This window comes from Salvia splendens, chromosome 6 (assembly GCF_004379255.2).
Source record: "Salvia splendens isolate huo1 chromosome 6, SspV2, whole genome shotgun sequence".
Taxonomy (NCBI): Eukaryota; Viridiplantae; Streptophyta; class Magnoliopsida; order Lamiales; family Lamiaceae; genus Salvia; species Salvia splendens.
Window position 1 is genome coordinate 15,281,996 of NC_056037.1, and position 19,111 is coordinate 15,301,106.

General features: G+C 39.8%; 1 protein-coding gene across 1 annotated transcript; it reads right to left on the minus strand.

The window, feature by feature from the left end:
- Positions 1-15,480: 15,480 nt before the first annotated feature.
- LOC121807428 (protein SUPPRESSOR OF MAX2 1-like) lies at positions 15,481-18,360 on the minus strand. The gene is made up of 3 exons (XM_042207658.1): positions 17,559-18,360; positions 17,155-17,359; positions 15,481-17,083 (listed from the first exon to the last, which is right to left on the minus strand). The coding sequence occupies exons 1-3, from the start codon at positions 18,059-18,061 to the stop codon at positions 15,617-15,619; spliced, it is 2,175 nt and encodes a 724-aa protein (XP_042063592.1). The 5' UTR covers positions 18,062-18,360; the 3' UTR covers positions 15,481-15,616.
- Between the last annotated feature and the right edge of the window lie 751 nt (positions 18,361-19,111).

Sequence of the window (19,111 nt, forward strand, 5' to 3'; positions counted from 1 at the left end):
AATTGCTACTCTTATTACGCATTGTTATACACTTATACAGTTATACTTGTTCCCGTAGTTCTATAAGTTGTCTTTCTTTCTCAATTACTAAAACAAAAAAAAATATATTATTCCATATTTCTACATTTCTACATACCATTCCAATATGTCTTCATCCCGAGAAGGTCGTGTTGATAAGGGAAAGGGAAAGGCCAAGAGGCCATCTCGGAGATCCGTTATTGATGAAATTTCTCAAATGAACATGGATGAGTGGCAGGTTAATATTTATTATCTACTAATTTCATTAATTTTGAATTACATTTCATTATTGTTCATAATTTTATTTTGTATTTACAATACAAATATTATTTTGTAGGCTCGAGAAGAGCAAGATGTGGCACATGCTATTGCTCTCTCTCGCTCTCAATACCAAGGCGATGCTTATGTTGGTACCGGTAGTGGTGCTCCCGGTCGCGGTGCCTATTCCCAACAAAGTCCAACCCCCGTGAATGTTGATGAAGACGATGATGATGATGATGATGACGACGAGGAGGAGGGGGAGGAGGTAGAAGAGGTTCAAGAAATGCCACCCCCACCACCACCAAGGAGTCGGCGTGGTCGTGGTCGTGGACGTGGACAACCTCCTCAACCCCCTAGACCAGCTGAAAGGTCTTTAACCTCAAACATCTTCGTGAAACATTTCAAGAGGGTACAAGATAGTAACGATCCAAACACTTATAATGTGTATTGCAACTATTGCGAAAACGTATACACATTCCGAAAGGGTGGAGGGTACGGTACATTTACCCGTCACCTGGAGAAAGCGCATCCGGTCGAGTTTGGTATCGCTCCAACCCAAACTCAACTCAACTTTCAACATGGAGTCGGAAGTGGGACGACGGGTTCATCCCAAACATCAGGTATGTGTAGCAATACTCTTTTGAAATATGATCACAAAAATGCTCTTAATGTGATGTCTAGATTTGCCGTTATGAAACATTTTCCATTCAATGCTTTTGATAACGATGCTTTTGAGTCGAGTATGCGGCAAGTATATAATGCCGCTGCAAGAAAATTGAGTCGAACTTCAATGACGCGAGCCGTTGTTCGACAATGCATGGAAAAGAAGGCGCAATTAGGTACGTTTATTATTAACTTAGGGCATAAAGTTTCTATTTGTTCTGATGTGTGGACTGATTGTTTTTGTAAAAATTCGTATATGGGCATCACGGTGCATTTCGTTGATCACAGTTGGACTTTAAACAAACGTTTGATTGCATTTCGGGAATTTCCCGCACCACACACTGCACAAGCAATTGCTCAATTGATCATTCAAGTTTTGAATGAATTTCAATTGATCAATAAAATTTTTTCTATTGGTTTTGACAATGCTAGCGCTAACACTGCTAGCATAGATGATTTAATCAGTGCATGTTCTCCTGTTATTGATGGTAAATATTTCCATGTGCGATGTATTGCCCATATTTTGAATTTGTGTGTTCAAGATGCCATCGATTTGTGGCAAAAGTATGTTGATCCTATTAGAACTGCTGTGAAGTTGATTCATAACAAAGCTCCTATTGGTAGAGCTTGGAAGAGATATTGTCATGGTAAGCAATGCAGGTACACCAACTTTCGTTTGGATGTTTCAACTCGGTGGAACTCGACATATGATATGTTGGAGTCGACTTTGAACCACATTGAGTATTTATGTGATTTTTTTAGAAGTTGTCCTCATGTTCCTTCTGATTTGATTTTGATACCCGCTTGTTGGGACCACAGCATGGATTTATTTCGATTATTCCGCGCTTTCAAAAATGCCACTGTTGAGTTATCCGGTGTTTATTATCCTACTTCTGTGCGCGTTTTGGAGCATTGCATGTATGTGGCAATTGGTTTTAAAACTTGTGTGAAAAATACTCAATTCGTTGAGTTGAAGGCTATTTTGTTTTACATGGTTGAAAAATGGTTAAAATATTTTTCACGTATTCCAAATGTGTTTTTGATTGCAAAATGCTTGGATCCAAAGTGGAAGTTGCATGGTGTTTATAAAATTTTAGACATGTACTATGGTTGTTTGCACGCTTTGGATTTTTCTCAACTCCGCGAAATGGGCTTGACAAGAGGAGAATGCTTCGAACTAAGTATTCCGGATGTTGATGAAATCAAACATAGGTTAGATAGTGCACTTCGTTCTCTCTACGCGGAATATGAAATGCGGTATAACACCGCTCACCAGGTACGTGCTCCTCCTAGTCCTTCTACATTTGATTTTGGTGGAGGGGATTTTTCCAATGTCATGATCGATCCCGACGTAGTATCACAATTGCAAGATCTATACGGTACTACAACCAATAGGACTAGAGCGACTAGTGAATTAGATATATATTTGGAATCGCGCTCTATTTTTCAAGATGCAGGTCCTCCTACTCAACAAATTGACGTCCTTAATTGGTGGGGAACACATGACAAAGAGTTTCCGATACTCTCCATCATGGCTAAGGAGATATTCGCCGTTCCCGCTTCCACCGTCGCCGTTGAACAAGCTTTTAGTGTCGGCGGTTGTGTCCTAGACGACAAAAGGAGCAATCTCTCCGCCAAGAACATGGAAGCCACTATGTTACTTGACGATTGGGCAAAGGCGGACATGAGAGCACAAGAGCCGGATTTCGACTTCCGTGTAGAGAGTGATGGTGAAGAATTTTCTTCCGATGGCGATGACGAGGTCAGAAGCGATAGCACTCAACATTAGCAATGAGTCGACGGGGGCGGTGAACGGCGAGCACTGCCGACCAAAAAGGTAAGCAAGGTAAGAGAACTACGTGGGCTTTGATTCCTCAATAAAATTGTGGATACGTAGGCACCTCAACTTAAATTTGAAAAGTTTAACTTCGAAAGTTTAAGTTGAGCTCAAGCCCTTTTCAATTTTTTTTTCCCCCCTATTTCATAGATCATTCAGGATGCGGCTATGTTGTACTTGAAGATCATTAAAATATATTCCCCATTTGATAAATATCAAATGCGGAATATATTTTAATGATCTTCAAGTACAACTTAGCCGCATCCTGAATGATCTATGAAATCTTACCTTGGAATCAACCTTTTTTTCTTGCAAAATGTTGCCCATTTTCTAAGCAAACACATATCAGCACGCTATATACACATTGCTGCATTTCTAATAGGGGCAATTTGATCTTCCAAAGCAATCAATGCATCTCGAACACACATAGTCAGAACATTATTCAAGCATCTAGCATGGAAAAAATCAGAACAAACTATCTATTAGTACTAATTTTTTCCATGCTAGATGCTTGAATAATATTCTGACTATGTGTGTTCGAGATGCATTGATTGCTTTGGAAGATCAAATTGCCCCTATTAGAAATGCAGCAATGTGTATATAGCGTGTTGATATGTGTTTGCTTAGAAAATGGGCAACATTTTGCAAGAAAAAAGGGTTGATCCCAAGGTAAGAGAACTACGTGGGCTTTGATTCCTCAATAAAATTGTGGATACGTAGGCAACTCAACTTAAATTTGAAAAGTTTAACTTTGAAAGTTTAAGTTGATCTCAAGCCCTTTTCAATTTTTCCTTTTTCCCCCCCATTTCATTTTTTTTTAAATTTACCTTCCGAGTCCGACGAGGCGACGAGCCGACGCCCGACGACACTTGTAAACTATATTACATTGTTGTATGTTGTTGTATTGTATACTTATGTATTGTAAATTGTAATGTATCGTTGTCCGTTACAACTCAAAATCAATAAAATTTATTTCATTTTCTCCTTATTCGTCTTATTTGTGCTTGAATTATGCATTGTCTTGTTCCGATTTGTTGTATAAAGCCAAATTTCAAATTTAAAAAAAAAAAAAAAAAAAATTGAACCGGCGAAACCGCCGGTTCAAAAACCGGAACCGCCAAAACCGCCGGAAAACCGGCGGTTCCGAACCGGAACCGGAACCGCCCGGTTTTCGAACCGGAACCGGAACCGTGAAATAGCCTCACGGTCCGGTTCCGGTTCCGCTTCCGCCAAAACCGGAACCGGCGGTTCCGAACCGGAACCGCCGGTTTTCGAACCGTGGGCATCTCTAACTGCATGTATTCATGTATCATCATGAATAATATTCCCTCTGTCCCACAAAATAGAAACTATTTCTATTTTCACTCGTCGCGTAAAAGTAGCATACATACTTCTATTTTTGGTAACTTCTTTCTCTCTAGCGAGGTAGACTCATTCTCTACTAGCATTACATTCACATTCTATACATTCCATTAATTTATTTCTCCATTTTTCTTCATAAAATTTAATAATTTTTTAAATTTTATACCGAATTAAAATGAAACTATAAAGGAGAAACAAAGGAAGGAGCATGTACTTAGCAGTTGGATAATGTATGAGTATAAACTGTAAGAGCACGTGCAATATTATGCATATAAGATAGAAACAGAAATTAGTATCATGCATGAACTAACTATTGAGTTGACAAATGGGCTGAAAATTTTCATCATCCACGTACTAGAATAGAGTTGTCAAAATGGGCTGGGCTTGATCAAGGCCCACCACAGCCAAGCTAGCTTGGGGCGTGCCCAGCCTAGGCACACCTCCGAAGTGGACTGAGTTGGGTTGCGTTTCTTTCAGTACATTTGGATCTGGCCCAGTCAATGACCACTTAAAATGGGTAGGACTAGGTTTTGCATAAAATTAATTTTATATTTCATTTCCTGGATCTAATAATAGATAGGACTAGGTTTTGCATAAAATTAATTTTATATTTCATTTCCTGCGTCTCATTCTAAGTGATTCGTATTCATTTTGGATCGTCCTGACTAAAGTGATGCAATCACTTTTTAGCAAATACCAATATTTTTTATCTCTTTATTTGTTTTTCAACTTTACTCTCCCTCTTACTTTTATCTCTCCCCAACATTATTTAAAAAACCGATAAACTGCCGGTTCGCAGAACTGGCAAAAAAATCAATGGTTTGAACCGGAATTGGAATCGACGTTTTCATGCCCAAAATCGAAACTGTCCAACCGAGACCCAGGCCGTTTACAATTCATGCTTTTCCGAACCAGGATCATCTCTACTGCTTGCTCTAGGTTCAGGTAGCCAGCCAGTCATGCATAATTACTATTTTTATTATAAATTAAGAAAAATTAGGTCTTTTCATAATTTAAACAAATAGTAAGAGAAGAAAGAGAGAATAGAAAATGACAAAGCATAAAATTTAAGAATCTACTTCTTTCGTCAGCCATTACTTGTCAGTAGTCTCCTTTTATGTCCATTTGTCATACTTGTCACAGTTACTTTTTAATACTCCATCCGTCCCAACGTAATTAAGGTATTTTTTTGGGCATGAGATTTAAGATATTGATGTGATAAAGGTTAAAGTTGAGAGAATACTACCTCTATCCCATAACAAGAGTCCTATTTTGTCATTTCGATATGTCCTACAATAAGAGTCATATTTCACTTTTACTATAAATGGTAAATATGCCTCAAATTCTATCAACTTATTCCACTTACATTTTGTTACAAAACTAGTAATATATATAAGTTGGACATATATTCCACTAACTTATTTAAATCATTTTTCTTTACATTTCTTAAAACTCGTGTCATAATTAAATAGGACTTCTATTTCGGGAGATGGAGTATTAAAATAAAAAAAAGTGTATAATGTAGAGGGTGCTATTTTCGATGACATTTTTCAGACTTTATCCGAGTACACTAATTTTATTGCCAAACAAAAATGCTGAGAAAGTGACGGCAAATAGTAAGCAAACAAGAAAAAGATGGAAGCAGAAGAAACTGGAAAAGTAGAGACTGTGTTTGAGAGATGTGAACCTATCAACAACCAAACAATCAAAGTGATTGATAAACCATCAAATTTTGTACAATTAAAATAAGATTATATTAGTAATTTTGATGTATTAATTATATATTAAAATAATAAATGTAGTTAACGGATAAGTTAAAAAGACTTTATTAGTCTTCGGCCTCATTTTCAATTTTTATTTTTATATTTGAATTATCTCTCTATTCCTTTTCAAATTTGAATTAAAGTATGCATTATTTACATTTTATAGTTCAAAAAAATAAAAAAAAAATTATACACAAATTATTAATATATGACCATAATATTTTCATTAAATGCATAAAATACACTAATTTATTTTTCAAATAAACTAGTTTTTGGTTATACAAAATTAAATTTTTCATATACCATAATCACTGCACCAAATAATGCTTGTATACAAAAAAACAATATCTTTAAAAAACAAAAAAACAGAATCAATGGTAATAATGTGCAATATTCTTACTTTACTCTCCTTTAAGTGACCAATTTATATGGAGTACAATTTTGTATGGATCGTTGTTGCACGTGGTAATGTGATATATTCCTCCTTCTCAAATAGGATCGAGTTCTATTTAGTTTATGCACGGGATTTAAGAAATGTAAAAAAAATTGAGTTGAATAAGTTAATATAATATAAGACACACTTATATACTTCATGTCCTATAAAAATATGTGTATTTGCATTTCGGAAAGTTCTCTCATACTTATTACTCATATACATTAATTTATTTACAACTTACACCACTATTGCCCACCATTAAGAGCATTCACAATGGAGCACCCTATAGTCCGTCCTATAGGGCGCCCTATGCTTCGCCACATCACCATTTTATCCTCCTACCCATTCACCTGCAGTGGGATGCCCTATAGGCCGCCCTAATCATTTTATTTATTTGAATATTTAAAACACTACAAAAATTGGAGGAAAAAAAAACTTCTTTTCATTGGAAGTTCAAACATTACAGTACGAAATAAAAAAAAAACTACAAATTCCCAATGGCGGTTACAGTTCCAAACTTCTTCAATCATGTTGTTCATGAGCTGAGCATGGTCTTGTTATTTGCACATTGAGGCCTGTTTAGATATAACCTCATTGAAGCCCATCAGTAATCCTCGAACGTGGGGCGGGGTCGTCGTGCTGGAGCTAGAACCACCTTCATCATCGCCCCAATTGGTGACTCTTCCACCTTCGTGTTCGACTATCATGTTATGCAAGATGATGCACGCATACATGACATCGGCGATGACTTCCTTGAATCAGAAACGCGCCGGACCTTTCACTATTGCCACCGCGCTTGGAGCACACCAAATGCCCGCTCCACATCCTTCCGTGCAACCTCCTGCTTTTGCGCAAATAAACCTCTCCTGTCACCCATTGGGCAGTTGATGTCGTTGTTCGACCCCGCTACACCGAAGTAAGCATGGCAGATCCAGAGCCGATGGTTAGCGACGACTTCGAGGATCATCGTCTGGTGGCTACCCTTGTATCCACTAGTGAATTGGCCTCTCCACGCTGCCGGGCAATTCTTCCACTCCCAGTGCATACAATCGATGCTCCCTAGCATTCCAGGAAAACCGTATTGATATTTGTTGCTATACAAAAAATTGAAAATTTTTGAATTTTTTTTTCAAATTTTGACATCGGAACATATGCAAGTGAGATCTCGTTAGAATCCTTATGAAATTATCTTTAATTTTATATATGTTGTGCGAAAAAATAATTTAAATAGAGAAAGTTATATGCGTTTTAAAGTTATGTGATATTTTCAAAAGTTACTTATAACTAATTTGTTGTAAATTGACCTTAATACCCTTATTGACGTTTTTTGTTGATCGTATTGACATTTCAAGACTAATGATCTACGCCCTTGATCCACTAGTAAATTGGCCTCTCCACTCCGTCGGGCAATTCTTCCACTCCCAGTGCATACAATCGATGCTCCCTAGCATTCCAAGAAAGTCGTGCGTCGTCTCGTACATCTTCATCAGGGCCTGGCAATCCTCAACAGTCGGCTTTCGCAAATATGTGTTGCTATAAGCCTCCACAACTCCCCTACAAAAATTCTTCAGGCACTCGCGGCCAGTTGTCTCCCCGACGTGAAGGTACTCATCGAACATGTCTGCCATGGTGTCGTAGGCCAACTGCCGGAGCGCAACCGTGCACTTCTGCAAAGGCGTAAGTCCGGGTCTGCCGATGCCATCTTCCCGATACTGGAAGTATTCATCACGTGCCTCCAACGTTTGGACAATGCTGAGAAAAAGATCTCGCCACATTCTAAAACGGCGGTGAAAAACCGTCGGGCCCCACCGTGGTTGCTCGGCAAAATAGTCTGCGAACAGACGTTGGTGAGTTACGTCGTGCTCGCGGCGGACAAACGTCCGACGCCAAATCGTCCTCGGGAACTGCGTCGCCGCCTGGGCCTGCTCCACCGCTTCGCGCTCCATTTCGGTCAAGCATTCCGCCGCAGCCTTATGAACGCAATCGAATAAGGCCCGAGTTAAGGCCCAAGTAATGCCCTCCGATGTACTCAAGTCGTCGCCGGGTTTCATTTTTTTTAGTGAGAAAGATAGGGAGTGAAATATTGGTGTGTGGGGAAAGTAAGAAATGAGAGAGAATTATTGGTGTGGGAAATGGAAGAGAAATGAAGGTTTAAATAGATAAAAAATTCGAAAAAAAATGAAAACGTGTTGCATCGTCCGCGGTATCATCCGCGTCGGCCGCAGTGGGGCGGACGATGCCTGGTCGAAGGCCTATCGTCCGCGGACGAAGCATAGGGCGCGGACGATGGATGTGCAATCGTTCGCAGGCTACAGTGGCGGACGATAGTCCACCTGATGCATTGGGCGGACTATCGTCCGCCCCACTGTGGATGCTCTAAAACTCATTTAATACGGGGAGTGATCAATTGCTAACTACAACTAATTTAAGACCATATGATTTTATAAATCTCGTGGTCTAAAAATTGCTACATGTAATTTTTCGTTTTTATTAGTTAAATCGAAAAAGATAAAAAAAAACTACCAAATTAGGGTTTTGGATGAAAATGTCAATATAGTGTTTTAAAAATATCAACACAATGCTTTGAGAATGTCAATACATTGCTTATTTCATCACATTGCTTTAAGAATGACATTCTACATGTATTATATTGACATATTGTATATACTATGTTGACATTTGTTGCTATACGAAAAAATATAAAATTTTTGAATTTTTTTTCAAATTTTGACATCGGAAACATATGCAAGTGAGATCTCGTTAGAATCCTTATGAAATTATCTTTAATTTTATATATGTTGTGCGAAAAAATAATTTAAATAGAGAAAGTTATATGCGTTTTAAAGTTATGTGATATTTTTAAAAGTTAGTTACAACTAATTTGTTGTAAACTGGCCTTAATACCCTTATTGACGTTTTTTGTTGATCGTATTGACATTTCGAGACTAATGATCTACGCCCTTGATTTGAATATCTAAGGGCTATTATTTAATTGTAGTTAACAATTAAGTATTGAGTTAGCAATATAACAATCCCCATTAAACACTATTAATAATGTGGATCACACTATCCTCCAACACTACTTTAACAATCATTCTCATTTTCTCTATTACTTTACCAATTATGCATTAATGAGACAACCTAAAAAAGAAAGCGTTTCATTTAATGGGAAGAGAGTATTTAGTTCCTAAATTATTTTACATGTATATTCTTATTGAAAAAAAATTATATCAGTCGATTGTGGTCCCTATTTATGGTCATGGTGGAATTAGTAAGGAGGCACTAAGAGCATATACAAGGGAAGGGAAGAGGAGGGGGGGTCCACACTTCCCCCGGGAGGTGTGGCACTGCGCGCGACCTCCCCATTGTGGGGGTCAAGGATAGGCGGTGGCCGGATTGGGGCCGCTAGAGGGGTGCCGAGAGAGGTACAACCACCCGTTATGCCCATTGTGGTCTCATTTGGTCAATATAAAAAGTTACTCCCTACGTCTGTCATTAGAAGTTTCGGTTTTACATTTTAGTTCGTTCGCGATTAGGAGTCCCGATTCTCTATTTTACTTTAAATTGTAAGCAAATCTCATATGAAATCAAAACTAAAGAGTGTGAGATAAAAAAAAATTCAATAAACATGATCTAAAGAAAAAGATCCACCAATACTTTGTGTCATCTTTATTCTGAAAAAAAGTAAAAAGGATATCTAATGATTAAGAGTAAAGGCCAAAACTGGTCCTGAACATATGTCAATTTTATCATTTTGGTCATAAACATTATCTTTTGAATTTTTGGATCCTAAACATTTCAACTCGGATCACAATCGGTTCAAAGTTAATTATTCCGTCAAATTTTAACGGTCAATGTTTTTAATCCCAATTTTGACCAAATTAAGTTGTTAAATAACACAACAACATTTAGCGACGGAACAAATCCATCACTAATTGGGAGATTTGGAGATTCCTCTCTAGTGTACCCAAAGATATGAAGTTCCTCTTGACTGGGGGTATGTATATGACTTCTGAGAGTATTTTCTCTGATCCATCATACATGATCAGTTTCACATTTCCAATACCCTTCACTCGGCAAACATGATTATTACCCAACAACACAGATCCATCACATTCTTGCATATCAATGAACCATGCTCTATTTGGTGTCATATGAATACTACACCCTGAGTCCATGATCCACAAATCCATTACTTCACCATCTGATACATTCAAGATTTCAAGAGCTGGCATTTCTTCAGTGAGATCAGTTGTATCAGCAACGTCCTTTTCTCCCTCAGCCCGCTTCCTTTTCCAGTCATAGCAATCCTTTTTAAGATGCCCGGGCTTCTTGCACCAGTGACAGCTCCTAGTCTCTTTGTTTTCTTCCTTCTTGCCTTTCTGCCACTTCACTTTCTTGTTCCCCTTTTTCTTGAACGAGCCCTTATCACCAGAGCTTACATGAAGACTTTCAGCTGATGCATTGATCTGCTTCGAATTATTCCTTTGAAATTCCTTTGCCTTGAGGGCTGACTGCACTTCTTCAAAAGAAATGTTATTCTCCCTTCCGAATAGTATAACATCTTTCAAATGTTCATAGGATTTGGGAAGAGCATTAAGCAACATAATAGCCTTATCCTCATCAACAATTTTCACATCAATATTCTCCAAATCATCAATAGATTTATTGAATTCATGTAATTGTTCGTACAATCCCTTGCCCTCTACGAATTTATAAGAATACAATTTATGCTTCATGTATAGGCGATTAGCTAAAGATTTTAGTCATGTAAATACCTTCTAATTTTGCCCAAATTCCGCGGCGGTTGTCTTCTTCGAAACTTCTCAGAGCACACGATCTCCAAGACTGAGAATTAGAGCACTATAGGCCTTCTCCATCATCTCTTGCCTTTTTGCAGTTTCCTTTTCATCAAGCTTCTATTCTTCTCTTCTTCATTCTCTTCTTTGATCGCATCCGCGATCCCTTGTTGAATCAGAATAGCCTTCATCTTGAGTCTCCAAAAGCCAAAATCGTTTTTGCCTGTGAACTTTTCCATGTCGAATCTAGCCGTTGCCATGGCGTTCGTTTCCCCCCTTCCCACAGACGGCGCCAATTTGAAATCGGATGGAAGACGATCAAGAAACGATCGCAACACGAAAGTAAAACAGACTCCAAGATATACGTGGTTTGGCAATGCCTACGTCCACGGAGAATGATGATCGACCTCTTTATTCACACAAGAAAGATAGAATTACACAGATACAAGATGATGAATAGTTGAACACACTCAAGCTTTCTCTCTCAATTTTCTAAATGTAATCACAACAGTTTAGCATTGAGCTCTCTCTGAAAACCTCACACAGATAGTGTTTCAATTTTTCCTTCTCTTTCAGTTAGTTACAAAAAATGGTTTATATATGAGGGCTTGAAACGGATTACACCCTTCCAACTTCACTGCCAGCTCACCCAACTCCCTTTACTAACTTGTGTTATATTTGCTGGAAAGTCCTTCACTTAATCCTTATTGATTCAGCATTCACATTCCCAACAATGCAAAATTGACATACAGTAGGAATAAGCAGTTATCAACTGATTGGCTAAATCATTGAGCTTAAATTCAATTTTAAGAAATAATTTTTTGAGAAATAAACGACTTATAATTTCGAAGAATTTAGGTCCTTGTTTGTCTTGCCTGGCCTAAAAACATATGGTTAGGCTTAGACCCGCTCGAATTGGATTGTAATCCTTGTGATACTCGGGCCCACACTTATATATAAGAAACTTAGAGCACCCACAACTAGGGGTGGGTCGATACGAGATATCGTATCGAAAACGTTGTATCGTATATCGTATCGAAAATATCGATATGAAAGAATTTCATATCGTTATCATATCGAAAGTTGATATATCGAACTTTCGATATGGATAGTATCAATATCGTTATCGTATCGAATACCTGTATATCGAAAATTATAATTTCAAAACTTAAAATTCACACAAAAATTAATAAAACTTCAACACAATAAAATTAATAGTGTTCTTATCTCCATAGTCAAAATACAACCCAACCAAGTACAATTAAATGGATTTATATATATTTATAATTTTAAATTTTAATATGTATTGAATTTCAATATGTTTCGATATATACGATATATATCGTATATTTGATATAAAACGATATATCAAAAATATCGATATATATCGTATATTCGATATAAAACGATATATCGCGATATAAGGAAATTCATATCATTATCGTATCGAAAACTTACGATACGGTATCGTATCGTATCAAAAATTACGATATATCGAAAATTTGATAATTTTTCGATGTTTTTCAATACGATACGAGCGATATATCATTTTTTCGATATTTTTCCCCAGCCCTACCCACAACCGTGCTCTTGCTAACGAGCACGGTTGTGGGCACGGCGCCACTTTTTTTGCCTGCTCTTAGGCAAGAGCACAACACCCACAGTTGTGCTATTCCGCAAGGACGAGCACAAGGGTCCCACCATTCCATTAGTCAATTTAAATAAAAACATTTCCACAAAAGTAAAATACATTACACATACCTAGAATAATATTACAAAATATATTAAAAATTAAAAATTACATAATTAAAATAATAAAATTTAAAATTTTCATAATTAAACTCCTAAAAATTAAAAATTACATAATTAAATTCGTAAAATTAAAAAAACCACTAATCATTGTCGAATTTCGCCCACATGTGTTTGATTAGGTCTTCTTGTAGCTCAACGTGGGTTCGGGTATCGCGCATTGTGTGCCTTGTTTCGATCCTCTCACCCACCGTCGTATGCACACCTCGGCGTGGGGGAGACCTCACGCTTGAGCTTCTGGCTTCATCCTCGTCGTAGAAGCTAGCCGCCCTCGGTCCTTCGTCGGCTATAATCATGTTGTGTAATATTATTCACGTACCACAGCCAAGTCGGGGCCTTCACAATGTTGAATCGGGCTTGAAGGACCCCAAAGGCTCTTTCGACGTCTTTTCGCGCGGACTCTTGACGCTGCGCAAAAAGAACCCGTCTCGGGTCTTGCGGGTTGCTGAGCGTCTTCACGAAAGTCGACCACCTTGGGTAGATACCATCGGCGAGATAGTAACCCATGTGGTATGTATTTCTGTTGACGGTGAAGTCGGTCGTCGGTGCTACACCATTCAACACATCATTGAAGATGAGTGAAGAATAGAGCACGTTCAAGTCGTTGTTGGATCTGGCAATGCCGAAATATGCATGCCAAATCCATAGGCGGTAGTCGGCGTCCGCTTCAAGGATAAGTGTTGGGCCGCCGCCTTTGTGGCCGCTTAAGTGTTGCCCCCTCCAAGCAGTCAGGCAATTCTTCCACCTCCAATGCATGCAGTCAATGCTGCCAAGCATTCCGGGAAAGCCATGGACTGATTCGTGAAGACGAAGCAACCGTTGGCAATCATCGGTGGTGGATGCCCGAAAGAATTCATCACCGAAAGATGTACGAACGCCATCGCAAAATATTTTCAGACAAAGGATTCCAGTGGACTCACCGACATCCAAATACTCGTCAAAGAGGTCGGCCGTTTGCCCAGTAGCGAGTTGTCGGATGGCACACGTACACTTCTGCAATGCCGAGATACTTTTCCGACCGGCTGCATCTGGACCTGTTTGGAAGAATTCAACACGGGCGGACAATGTGTTGACAATACGCATAAAGAAGCGCTTTGACATGCGAAAACGGCTCCTAAAGTAATCTGCCGGAAACCGCGGCGGGTCGGCAAAATAGTCGGCAACGAGCCTTTCGTGGGCTCCCTCCCGATCACGATGGATGTAGCGGCGAGTTGATCTAGTTGGTTGAGGAGGAGGGGCGGGGGTATTCACTGCGACATATGCTTCATAAGCGGCACGATGTTGTTCGTAGTATTCTTGTTCTTCGCGCTCCGCTTCCGCAATGGGATGGGTGAAATCCATTTGAGGTTTTGAGTGAGAGATGAATGTGTAGATAAATTGTATGAAAAATATGAATGAGAGATGAATGAGTGATGATTTGATGTGAAAAATGGATGATGAATGTGTATATTTATAGATGATTTTGGGGGGGGGGGAAATCAAAAAAATAAAAAAAATACAGAAAAACGAGCAAAAAAACGGGCATTTTTTGGAATTGGGGAAATATTTTTTTTTTTGGTATTATTTTCGATTTTTAAAAAAATTTAAAAAAAAATTTTCCAACGGAAATGCCGTTGGCCAATCACACGTTGCCACGTCACCTGCTCGTTGGCGCGGACGTGCTCAATGCATCGAGCAGCGCCGTGTCAGCGTCGCGAGCGCAGCGGCGGACGACGTCTTCCGTGCCGCTGGCACGGACGGACGGACGCCGTCCGTCCATCGTTGCAGATGCTCTTATACATGTAAATTAAATTAATGCATAAATCCAAGTTTATTAAGTACTAGTACTCTTTTATTTATTGTATATTTGTATCACTCTTAAATTTCGAATATGTCCTCGTAATATCATACTAAGGCGAGTTAGTTTTTTCCCCATTGCAAAAGGGGATTAGGTAGGAACTTTTTAAATCTTGCAAATGTCTCATTCATGTGGACATACGCAATGAGAAGTAAATTAGGTTAAAAGAAACCTTTAATCTCAACTAATAACTTTAGCTTTTTGCTCTTGTGTGTTTCCTCATCACGCTGCATTCCATACTTTATGATAACTAAACTCTCAACAAACTAACTTTTTTCTATAAAACAAAAATTAAAATTTGTTGAATTCTAGGTGCGATGAAAACATTGCAGCTGCCATCAACATAAAACAAATGTTTGGGTAACTAAGATTTCTCACCTCATTAAATAATTTGGACTGCATCTTTTTCTGGACAAATAATATGATACTCGACTACATTTTTGTTCTAGACAGTTATGTTCTCACTCCATTGATTCTACAGTAGTAATAAAAAATGTAAAATCTTCATAAAAAAAATGTAAAATATTTTGGGTCATGTATGATTCGATTAACGCATAGTAAACCATGGATTTAAGGCAACGATTTAACGGGCCCCACGCCCCACCAAAATACTCCTTTGGTCCTAAAAATAGACTACGCTTTGTCCTTTTGAACCGTCGCACAAAATTACTAGTCATGTTGATTGGAACAAACTATAAAGGAAAATGAGTTAGGATGAGTAAGCACTGTTTACAAATTTCAAATTCCCACCCAAAAGTTTTACATATTAAACAAATATGACCCCAACAGAAACAAGAAATACCATTTATGTACCCTACAACATTAACTCATTCATACTAAGATGCTACTAGGCAACCAATCTCCACTGTTCCTGCTCCGCCCCCGACCGCCGGACTCAGATTCGATGACAAGCCGCACTACCAAATCGCCACTCCCGCCACCATCTGATAGACGGACCTTGAGCTGATCAAAGCTCGGTTCGAGAGCTTTCCGAATCCATTCCTTCAAACTGGTCCTATCATGCCATAGCCCTCCTAGAATCCTGTCTAACACATCATCTTCTATTTCTAGGGACAATTTTTCGTCCATGATCATCGAGAACTTCGAGGCGATCGCCTTCTTAATCTCCGTTCGAGCCAAGGCAGAGTCAACAGCCTTGAACGCGACAGACTCATCGACATTGTGGAGAAGATCTTGAGGAACTGATGTGACAGAGCAATGCTGGTTGACATGGCTCAACTCCTCCTCATGATCAATAGTGAGGTCGCTCGAGTTATGAGAGCCGTCCGTTCGCTCATCCTCCACGTCTCCAGCCGCGAGATTCAAGTCCAACGAGAGGCCACTCGCAACCTCTCTTCGTGGCTTCAACGCCCTACCACCACCATTATCATCATCAACATCAACATCAACATCGTGCAACCAACTAGCGCAGCGTTTGCCGGTTTTCGCCCCAACAACTAGCCCTAACCGCCAATTCCCACCGGCTGTAGCAAGCTTATCTTCATCTACAAATCTACCATCTCTAAGATCTTCAAAATTCGTTGCTGACCAAACACCAGCTAGGATAAAGATGGCACTGCCAAGGCTGACCTCACGGCCGTGAGAATCAGCGATTCGGCCCCTCTCGATTGCCTGTTTGATCCTGCCACGAACAAGCATGTCTGCTTCGTCGATTTCTTGAAGCATGATCACTGAAAATGGATTCCTCCAGACCACCTCTGCTATCTGATCAATGGCTGTTCTACCTCTGATGTTAGTCTCCGATTCTTCACCATCTCGCCTCGTGCCAAGACATATCATGATAGGATTAGTCCCACAAATCTGCTCAGCTAGCACTGATGCCATCTTCTTCTTCCCAGCTCTATCCGGACCTGTGAACAACAGCCAAACATCCCCTCTCGATGTAGCACCGCGACGCCTCCCATTGATTGATCTGCAACGAGTGATGGCCGAGGCCACTGTGGAGGCTGCCTCTGCCTGCCACCATGCCTTCTCCATTAGGGCCTTGTGTAGTTTCTTGTACGTGTCCGCATCCAAACCTTTAGAAGATTTATCGAGCAGGTTAGTCCGTGGTTGATCTTCACAAGTGGCCCCTTTTCGTCCGAGAACAAGATCGGTCCTCACAGGACTCCCCGGGGGGCTATGATCAGTGCCGAGCTGCAGGGGAAGGTGGAGCGTTGGTCGTGTGAGCGGGCTGGGATTACGAAAGCTCGCCATAGAGAGCGGTCTGCAAGCATGGAAGTTAGGATGCAGATGCAAACATATGTCCCTCCATTTCCTCTGCAATTCTTGAATCCTCTGCTTGAATGGAAATATCTGGTTAAGTTTCTACGCTCAAAACTTGGCAAGCAGAACGGAAAGAAACATACACTGGTATTGAATTTGGTGTTACACAACCATTGTGGCAGAGGTGCGGTTTCGGAGAATGATTTGTGAACGGAGGTGAGCCTGGCTGCTTCCTTCTCATAATTCTCCGAGCACTGACAGCAGTAGGGGGCTCGTTCCGATGGATCGGGCTTCTCAAATACGCGTCTACTCAACGGAGAAACACCCTCCAAAGGCATGCTCAAATGCCTACGCAAAACAATCGAGAAATACCATTTCGTTCACATAACAGATCCATAGATAGTGTTAAAATGCAAACTCTAAATATTGTACAAATTTCAAACTATGATATGAACAAACCGATGTCATGTCAACACAACATCAACCGACTGTATTGACATTTTTTATTGCTGATATTTTTGTCATCTGTTGATAAGTGTGATTGTACCGAGGCGGATTGGCAAACGATCGGTGCTGAACGGCGGCTTTGACGGCGGGGCTGGAGAAGCCGGCTTCCCTCATGACGCGGCTGACGCTGGGGTCGTCGAGGATGGAGATGATCAGCTGGTCAAGCTCCACTTTGGCGGCGAGGAGAGACGGCTGCTGCTGTTGCTCAGGGCAGCCGCGGCGCTGGTGGGCCTGGGCGCGCTTGAGCGCCGCCGTGAGGGCGTTGGAGAGCGGCGGCTCCAGGGTAGGGGTCGGGGTGGTGGGGAGGCGGTCCAAGGCCACGCTGAAGCAGAGCTCGAGGGCGCGGCACTGTAGCGGGTGGCTCGAGTTTGGGTGGGACCGGATGCATGCCTGACGGAGGCGACCCGACGGCGATGACAGGAGCGCCGCCGCCATGTGCAGCGGCGTGGTATGGCCGTGGTTGCGGCGGCGGGCATTCGCGATCGACTGGCTCAGGACGCCTGACGCCTCCGCCGTCAGGGTCTGCTCGATCGTGCCTCTCATCGCGATTGGAATAATACAAATTGAATCTTGATTGTGTGAAGGTGTGGAAGTGAAAAGATGCGAAGGAATTCAACGCGAGAACCCAGACTTTCCTTCTTCTCTCTCTCTCTCTCTCTCTCTCTTGAAGAGATGATGATATAAGCAATGAAGAGACACACGGGCCGTCGCTTTCTTGATCAATCAATGCACCAAAACATGGCTTCTCTTTTTCCAATAAACGCAAAAGCAACAGCTAAATACTCAAAATTTGTTATCTCATTTATTATTTTTGAGGCAATACCTTCTGCTGCTAGTGAGAGTAAGTAGAAAGAGTACACAGAGGAATGTGTCAGGGAAAGAGAGCATGCAAAGTTTTGGTGTTTTTGTTGTTATTCAAGTGAGAAGGAATGAATTTAGAATAATGCTAAATGGTAATATTATGGCCGACTATAAATAGTTAATTTAGTTCATTTATATATATAAAAAGATTAGAATTATCGATATAATTTTATATGTGTGTGAATAAATTTGTGAGTTGATACTTATCTTTGAATTTCATCAGGTAAAACATATTAATATCACGAATTATTATATATGTTGAGCAATAATCAAGAAATGACAGTAGTAATAAGTTGAGCAAAAACTATGATAAAGTAGCAATATGTTAAGCAACCAATAATGAAAAGGTTATAAAAGTAAAATCAAGTAATATTAAATTGAAAATCCAAAAAAATCAATTTTACATTTTCCTATTTAATATATTTTTTTGCTATTGAATCAATTTATGGTTGGCGTATGACTACATAGCTTTATTCATGAATTTAATCTTTATGGAAGAGAGGGAGATGGAAGTACTCTCAGATGCTATAATTTCTGGTAAATATGCTTTATTGCAGAGGTAGTGATTGAAACTGACCTACTTAGTGATTGAAACTGACCAACTTTTTGTTGTAAAATATTTTTTAATTACAAGCAATCATAGTATATGCTCTTGCATCGATAAATTAAAATCATAGTATATGCTCTTGCATCAACAAATATAGGCGGTGCCTAGTTACTTGTATCCTAAAA

Coding starts and splice junctions, on each gene's coding strand:
- LOC121807428 (XM_042207658.1), bottom strand. CDS start 18,061: ATGAGAGGCACGATCGAGCAGACCCTGACGGCGGAGGCGTCAGGCGTC. Junction 17,360..17,558: donor TCGTTTGCCAATCCGCCTCG/GTACAATCACAC, acceptor TGTTTTGCGTAG/GCATTTGAGCATGCCTTTGG. Junction 17,084..17,154: donor ACACCAAATTCAATACCAGT/GTATGTTTCTTT, acceptor CCATTCAAGCAG/AGGATTCAAGAATTGCAGAG.